The sequence below is a fragment of the Sinocyclocheilus rhinocerous genome, unplaced genomic scaffold (assembly GCF_001515625.1).
Source record: "Sinocyclocheilus rhinocerous isolate Xijiao unplaced genomic scaffold, SAMN03320098_v1.1 scaffold776, whole genome shotgun sequence".
Lineage (NCBI taxonomy): Eukaryota > Metazoa > Chordata > Actinopteri > Cypriniformes > Cyprinidae > Sinocyclocheilus > Sinocyclocheilus rhinocerous.
Window position 1 is genome coordinate 216247 of NW_015647486.1, and position 8248 is coordinate 224494.

General features: G+C 37.5%; 1 protein-coding gene and 1 long non-coding RNA gene across 2 annotated transcripts in view; both read right to left on the bottom strand.

The window, feature by feature from the left end:
• Positions 1 to 3402: 3402 nt before the first annotated feature.
• On the bottom strand, positions 3403 to 4188 carry LOC107709241 (uncharacterized). Its single transcript, XR_001636470.1, has 2 exons — positions 4098 to 4188; positions 3403 to 4001 (listed from the first exon to the last, which is right to left on the bottom strand). It is a non-coding gene; the product is annotated as an uncharacterized LOC107709241 (long non-coding RNA).
• Positions 4189 to 4739: 551 nt separating this feature from the next.
• The window catches only part of taf11 (TAF11 RNA polymerase II, TATA box binding protein (TBP)-associated factor), a 4065-nt gene continuing 556 nt past the window's right edge, over positions 4740 to 8248 (bottom strand). Inside the window, exons 2-6 of the mRNA XM_016513677.1 lie at positions 6383 to 6554; positions 6146 to 6300; positions 5969 to 6056; positions 5411 to 5507; positions 4740 to 5314 (exon numbers count right to left, since the gene is read on the bottom strand). Coding sequence (XP_016369163.1) covers positions 5184 to 5314; positions 5411 to 5507; positions 5969 to 6056; positions 6146 to 6300; positions 6383 to 6547 — 636 coding nt within the window. The 5' untranslated portion in view covers positions 6548 to 6554 and the 3' untranslated portion in view covers positions 4740 to 5183. The remainder of the gene's footprint in view (positions 5315 to 5410; positions 5508 to 5968; positions 6057 to 6145; positions 6301 to 6382; positions 6555 to 8248) is intronic.

Sequence of the window (8248 nt, forward strand, 5' to 3'; positions counted from 1 at the left end):
TGTGCAATGCAAACCTGCAAGATCGAGCGGTCTTTGCAATGTGGTCTTTGAAGGTCAGCTGGTCATCGAAGATTACACCAAGATTTCTGACCGAAGTCGATGGGGTTATTGTAGAAGAACCTAGCTGGATGGTGAAATCATGCTGTTGAGTTGGAGTGGCAGGGAAGACAAGAAGCTCAGTCTTTGCCAGGTTGAGCTGTAGGTGATACAGTGTAAGATTGTACGATTATCGTTTTAAATAGTTGAATTGAGTTGTGCTTGGTTATATCTGATGTCTGCAGTTGGGTTAATTGAATGACACATGTTCAGTACTGTTCATGTCCCTCTGACCTGCTATGGATGAAATTCAAGGTTTTAGTTTGACCTCTGATCTCTTCATTACGATATTCTAATGCAATTTCACATTTCTATCACCATTAAAGTCCTGGAACAAAACATTAAAACAAACTGATATTTTGTTGGTTCTGTGAACCATAACTGTGTGAAAATATGTCAAGACCAATGAAGATCAATAAAATGTTTCTTAAAGTTGAACTTTGTGTTTCTTCTGTCAGTTACTTAACGTCAATGCACTTATTAAACGAATGACCAACATAGTAATGTTTTATTAGCTACTAGTAAAAAAAATAAGAAAATAATTGTGAATAAATGTCCAAAACAATAATTCTGCTGTGGAGAAATGGCAGTTAAGTTAATGCTGAGTAACGTATATTTTTAGATACAATATCGCCAGTTACTTTGTCCGGTTCTGCTTCGCCAACAAGAATGGGAGATGCTGTAGAGCAGCCGCAAAAACGGAAGTTCAAAGACAAATTTCGAATGACGGCTGCACACTTGTTTCTCTGACGCTTATGGTCTGTAACATTGTAAGAGTCACTGAAACATCTGAACACTTTGATACAGGACCGATAACAAACACTGGGACTTCCAGATACTGTCTATACATTGCTTGTGAAGATTTTTCTAAAGGTTACATCATCACAAGTGGCTGTTTATGAGTGAGTCATTGAATCATTCATTTAACCAATTAATTGAAAATACTCATTCATTCAGTAACGAAACCTTGCTACTCTTACCGTATTTCTGCTGGGGCTAGTGCTGAAGCTGGAGCCGGTGTTCGCCCAAGAGTGGCACTCAATCAGAACCAGCTCGTGTTTTCCACTGGCAGGGAGCAGAAACCCCTGCGTCACCAACATGTGACTGGAATCGTTTGTTATCTCTTGCGGAAGAAGAGTGTTGGTCTCTTCTGCTGACCACTGCTGAACTGACATATTTGTTGTTGTTAATTTACCTGAACTCCGATGGCTTTTAAAAATGGCATCTTTCAAACTGAGGTCTGTAGTGGAAACTCCACCTGCTGACGTCACAGGTTCCCTTGTTGAGACCAGCAAGGATTCGGGACAAATTAAATAAATATCATTCAGTGTCTATTTCAATGTTCCCACATAGTCTAATGCGCTTTTCACATAATTAAACGTTCTTTTATCCAAACTGTTGCATTTCTTAATTAGAGTGAAATTAACATTTGACTTCAACTCAGCCAACAGCAAGAAGGCTCGCAAAAATAATGAAGAACAGATGAAGAGGAGATGGCCACAATACCAAGTATTGGAAGAATATTAAAGGTAACATCATGAAAATCTGACTTTTCCAGGTTTTAAGTGCTATAATCAGGTCCCCGGTGCATCTACCAACCAACGAAACGTGAAAAAGATTAACCCAGTAACTTTGTTTTGGTAAGCCTTTTTCTGAAAGCGTCTGAAAAAATGAGCGCGTCTGATTTCGCTCCCCCAGTGACGTTGCAAAGGGATCATCTTATAATATTACCGCCCCTTAATCTGTAAGTTTCCCCCCACGGCGCCGTCATTGTGATTTCGCAAGCGACAACGGTGAACCAGCTCTAATTAGTGGTGGAAATTTTGATTCTTTCAAGAGATTTGTTCATTTTCAGTTCGTTCACCAAAATGATTCGTTCAGATTCGTTCACTGATTCATTCAGTGACCATTTCTTCATATTACATAAATACGCCAGCAGGTGGCGAAAAAGAGTGTCTTATGTGTTATGTCTTAAAGGGTTAGTTCACCCAAAAATGTGGCTGTTTTTTACTCACCCCCGAGGCATCCTAGGTGTATATGACTTTCTTCTTTCAGACGAATCCAGTCTTGAGTTATATTAAAAATTGTCCTGGCTATTCCAAGCTCTATCATTGCAGTCAGCGGGTGTTGCAGTGCTTCAGTCCAAAAGAAGTGAAATAAAAAGCGCCCATCCATAAAAAAAAATGTCTCACACGATGTGCGACTGGAAAACTTAGTGAACTTTGAAGAAGCTCTACAGAAAAAAAAAATACAGTAGATAATTAGGAAAAATAAATTGAAGAGTTTACTGCTGTTCAATTAACTCTAGTCTAATTTTGAGCATTTTAAAAATTTAACATATTCTAATTACAAGTACTGAGTTTTGTAATCTGATTATATAATGCAGATCACTGTAAACCAGCACTGCACAATAATAATGGTGAAATCAGACATCTTTTAGTTAAAGCCCTTGACATTCTAAAGAACATAGCAAATGTATAGGGTATATGAGCCCAGTATTAATCTAGCCACAGGAGGTCACAAGCCAGTGTACCTTTTGTGCCGGTCCCAAGCCCGGATAAATAGAGAGGGTTGTCAGGAAGGGCATCCGACGTAAAACTTTTGCCAAATTCATTATGCGAATCACGAACATGACTTCCATACCGGATCGGTCGGGGCCCGGGTTAACAACGACCGCCATCGGTGCCGTTGACCTACAGGGCACATGATTCGCTGTGGCGACCCCTGAAGGGAACAGCCGAAAGGAAAAGAATATGAGCCCAGTATTGTGGGTGTTTTGATTAAATATTTGTTATTAGTCTTTATATGGCTCACACACCATGCCACAGCTTCACTGCCTGTGATGTGTTTCATCAAACAAAAGGTTTAAAGTCAGCGATAAACAGAATTTATGATCTTTATGATTTTTTTTTTCTTGATCAGCCTGGGCGGGATTTAAGATATTTTGATTAAAGATTACAAGGGCACCCGAATTCATTAATAATAATAATAATGCACAGATATGTCATTTATAATAAATACTGCAATATTCAATAAAAATTTGAATTGTACTCCTGATTTCATGGCAACTTTAAACTAATAAAACACGTGTACACTTCTACTGAATGGTGTCTCACAGTAAGATAAGCAACAATACCTGGAGGATGTAGACAGACAGGTCATGAGATCAGCTGCAGATCAGTGTATTATTATTATTATTATTATCATTATCACTGTAGTATGTTTGGGATTCCCAGTAACATGAATATAATGTGTTAGTCAAGCTTTGTTATGACTGTCTGGTCTCATGGTAAAGAAAACTCTGGGTTTCATCAAAATATTTATTTTTCAAATTTTTTTTCTTCCTCAACTCCAAAGATTCCAATTTTATATCATTTCCATACACAAAACATCACTTGCACATATATGTAGTTCTCAAAATAAAACAAATATTACAAAATATTTTTAAAAATGAGTCCACAGACATTTCAATGGCATACTTACTTTTGAGTGACAGCTAGGAATTGTACAATATTTATCATCCTAAAAGTCTTCCTTAACATTCATTTTTTTTTTAATTTCGTCACATGCTCTAGAGGACAGACTGTGGACAAAACAAGAGATATACCACATCCTCTACTTTATACCAAACAAAACAAACCGAAGATAAAAACAGCGCATTCCAAACACATCAGAAATCTGAAAAAGATGCATGGTTATGTCCATTGCCCCCACAACAATACTAATAGAGAGTGTTTTCAAATAGAAGGAGAGTCACGAGAGAGGAACTGGAGCTCAGTGGAAGAGGATTTTTTTGTGTTTGCTGTTGGGAGTTTGCTCTCGGCTCTTCAATCTCCTGACAGCTTCTCTCATGTGTTTGGGCTGCAGGGGTGGCGTGTCTCCCCACTTCTCACACACATCGAGAGCTGAAGAGAGAGAGAGAGAGAAAAACAAACACATTTATGGAAACAATTAATGAGCCACACGGTTTTAGCTGAATCATATTTTAGTGTCTAACCAACCTTCCTCAACGATCTCCCCAGCAAACACCTTCGCAATTCCCGACATGGCGATGACCACATTCTGAGAGACAGAAGATCCTGTGATGGACTGAATCAGCTGGAAAACAGAAACAATCCATTTCAAAAACTTTCAACCTCTTCCATATATTTTTTTTTCATGATATAATTCAAACACAAAGCGTGACACTTAGATCTTAAACAAATGTTTACAGGGTTGCCATTAGAATTTCTATGATAATTTGGAAGGATCCTAATTGGAATCTTATAATAAATGTTGCATTCCTGTTTAACATTTAACTCTACATCAGTATATGTTTTTTTCTTGAATTGTCCAGTAGCAAGACACGTTATCAGAGCCCTGCTTGTATTGACGAGTCCCAATGAGTATGCAACAATCTCAAAGTATTAATTAACAATTTAATACAATCTTAGCTTACCCAGTACAACCTTTTTCACTCTTATTGGTTCCAATTATGATACTTTAAAGTTGGTCCCAGATTATGATTAGTTTCAAATGAAACCTTGTACACATTTCTTTAGTAACTGCTCCACACTTACTCTTTTATTCCCAGTAACATGAATATAATCTGTTAGTCAAGCTTTGTTATGACTGTCTGGTCTCATGGTAAAGAAAACTCTGGGTTTCATCAAAATATTTATTAACTCCAAAGATTCCAATTTTATATCATTTCCATACACAATATCACTTGCACATATATGTAGTTCTCAAAATAAAACAAATATTACAAAATATTTTTAAAAATGAGTCCACAGACATTTCAATGGCATACTTACTTTTGAGTGACAGCTAGGAATTGTACAATATTTATCATCCTAAAAGTCTTCCTTAACATTCATTTTTTTTTTAATTTCGTCACATGCTCTAGAGGACAGACTGTGGACAAAACAAGAGATATACCACATCCTCTACTTTATACCAAACAAAACAAACCGAAGATAAAAACAGCGCATTCCAAACACATCAGAAATCTGAAAAAGATGCATGGTTATGTCCATTGCCCCCACAACAATACTAATAGAGAGTGTTTTCAAATAGAAGGAGAGTCACAAGAGAGGGACTGGAGCTCAGTGGAAGAGGATTTTTTTGTGTTTGCTGTTGGGAGTTTGCTCTCGGCTCTTCAATCTCCTGACAGCTTCTCTCATGTGTTTGGGCTGCAGGGGTGGCGTGTCTCCCCACTTCTCACACACATCGAGAGCTGAAGAGAGAGAGAGAGAGAAAAACAAACACATTTATGGAAACAATTAATGAGCCACACGGTTTTAGCTGAATCATATTTTAGTGTCTAACCAACCTTCCTCAACGATCTCCCCAGCAAACACCTTCGCAATTCCCGACATGGCGATGACCACATTCTGAGAGACAGAAGATCCTGTGATGGACTGAATCAGCTGGAAAACAGAAACAATCCATTTCAAAAACTTTCAACCTCTTCCATATATTTTTTTTTCATGATATAATTCAAACACAAAGCGTGACACTTAGATCTTAAACAAATGTTTACAGGGTTGCCATTAGAATTTCTATGATAATTTGGAAGGATCCTAATTGGAATCTTATAATAAATGTTGCATTCCTGTTTAACATTTAACTCTACATCAGTATATGTTTTTTTCTTGAATTGTCCAGTAGCAAGACACGTTATCAGAGCCCTGCTTGTATTGACGAGTCCCAATGAGTATGCAACAATCTCAAAGTATTAATTAACAATTTAATACAATCTTAGCTTACCCAGTACAACCTTTTTCACTCTTATTGGTTCCAATTATGATACTTTAAAGTTGGTCCCAGATTATGATTAGTTTCAAATGAAACCTTGTACACATTTCTTTAGTAACTGCTCCACACTTACTCTTTTAATAGCTGCCTTTGGGAAAGCAGCGCGTCTGTACATCTCATAGCGATTCAGCTGCTCTTCAGAGAATGAGGATACTAAGACTCTGTGGAATAAAAACGAGAAGTTTTGCATCCTCATCCAGAATAACACACACAATGGAACAAGATGCAGCATATATCAAATAAAGCTTACTGCATCTTCTGTATTTCATCTTCATCGACTTTCTGGCGTTTCTCCTTCTTCTTGTCATGCTCCACTTTCAGTTTTTTAGCAGGAGGAGGATGAAGTGATGAAGATCCTTCTTCTTCGTCACCAGCTGCTGCAGCAGCAGCATCTTCAGCAGACCTCTAAAGCACAATCAGATCAATCATGAAGAAATACATTTCTATCGGATCATTTCTAGTCTTTGCGATTAACAAACGGACTGACCGCTTTGCCCTGTTCTTTGGTAGTGGTCTGGACAGCAGCGGGTTCAGAGACTTTACCGCTGCTCCCCGGAGCGTCCCCGGACCCCTCGCCCTGCTTGGGTCTCTCTGCAGGCGCGGGTGCCTCGCTGACCCTTGCGACGGCTTTCACACGGGCCGGGTCTGCCATGCTTCGGCTGACAGATTCATTTCAGATGAGAGTAAGAAACACACTCGCTTAGTTTATGCTCAGCTGACACAAACATAAAAACTCGCCCTAGGATGCATACTATCCCCCACTACTTCATTATGTATTCTATTCTTCACTGTATACAGTTCAGTTGCACTGTACTATAATTCTTGTTCTTGTGTCGACGAGACTAAATCTACTGTATTTTTCCATGGGTGGCTGAAGTGTTACATATATATTAGTGCTGTCAAACGATTAATCGCGATTAATCGCATCCAAAATAAAAGTTTTTCTTTACATAATATATGTGTGTGTACTGTGTATATTTATTATGTATATATAAATACAAACACATGCATGTATATATTTAAGAAAAATATGTAATGTTTATATATTAAATATATAATATATATTCTATGAATATAAATATAAACATGTACATATTTTCAATAAATATAAATATATACTGCATGTGTGTGTGTGTCTCTTACACAAAATTGTAAGAGATTGTTATTTATTTGTTTGTTGTTGCTTTTTTACAATTACTAGATGGATGTCAACAGTTTCTATGGTACAAGAACGCGCACTCTTCAGGCCCTTGTATAAGAAAACCCCCAAGACTCTGATGCTGATCTCAGTGATGTTGATGACCCAATAGAGCAGTGGTTCTCAAACCTGTCCTGGAGTACCTCCAGCCCTGCACATTTTGTGTCTCCCTCATCTATCACACCTGATTCAACTCATCAGCTCATTAGTGGAGACTGCAAGACCTGAAGTGGGTGTGTCAGATAGAGGGAGACATACAAAATGTGCAGAGCTGGGGGTACTTCATGGAGAGGTTTGAGAACCACTGCAATAGAGGATCCGGATTATCACCCCGTCCGAGAAGAGGTAGCTGGTGACAGTTCTTTTGAGTCCCTGGATGAAGATGATGCTCCCTCAACAAGCACATCCTCTACAATGCTTCCATGTAAGAAAAGAAGAAAAGGAAAACACACCCTAAAAACAGTTTCCTTGAAGGAGCCAGAGGATACCTACACTACACAGCATTGCTGGTTTACAAAGAAATGTTAATTTATCTAAAAAAAAGAAAGAAAAAAAAATCCCGTTGCACTACCACACTTGACGGCGTGTTTCTCGAATCATAAAAGCCTAAAATGCCATTATATTACTATCTTTTGCTATTTTTTTGGTTTTGTTTTTGAATGCAGGAAGAATGTAATGTCTTTGGTTTTGTTACTTGTAGTTATTTGTGTTATTTATTTTTGTTTATTGTTAAAAAACAAGAAAACATATAATTTCTTATTTTTTTAAAGGCATACACCTAGTCTGTGATTTGTCCATCTTGACAGGCGCTGGGATATGTAATAAATGCCACGTGACATACTGTTTTACTCCAGCAGGGGTTTGAAGAACATTTTTTGCTCCTGAAAAAAAATAGACATTTAAAAAATGTTCGAAAATAGCATTTCAGATAAACCTCTTGTAATATTCCTTAAGTTGAAAATACACGCTGAAGACTTCAAATAGAATTATTTAGATTCATTTAATAATAGAAATGCCTCTTTATACCACTGATGTTATATTTTTATATTTTTCTGTATTAGCTATAGATCATTCATTCCACCCAAATAATCTATTTCTGTGTGTTTCTGTTTTAAGACACTGGATTTTTTTGTCCCTGCCACTAATTTATTCACA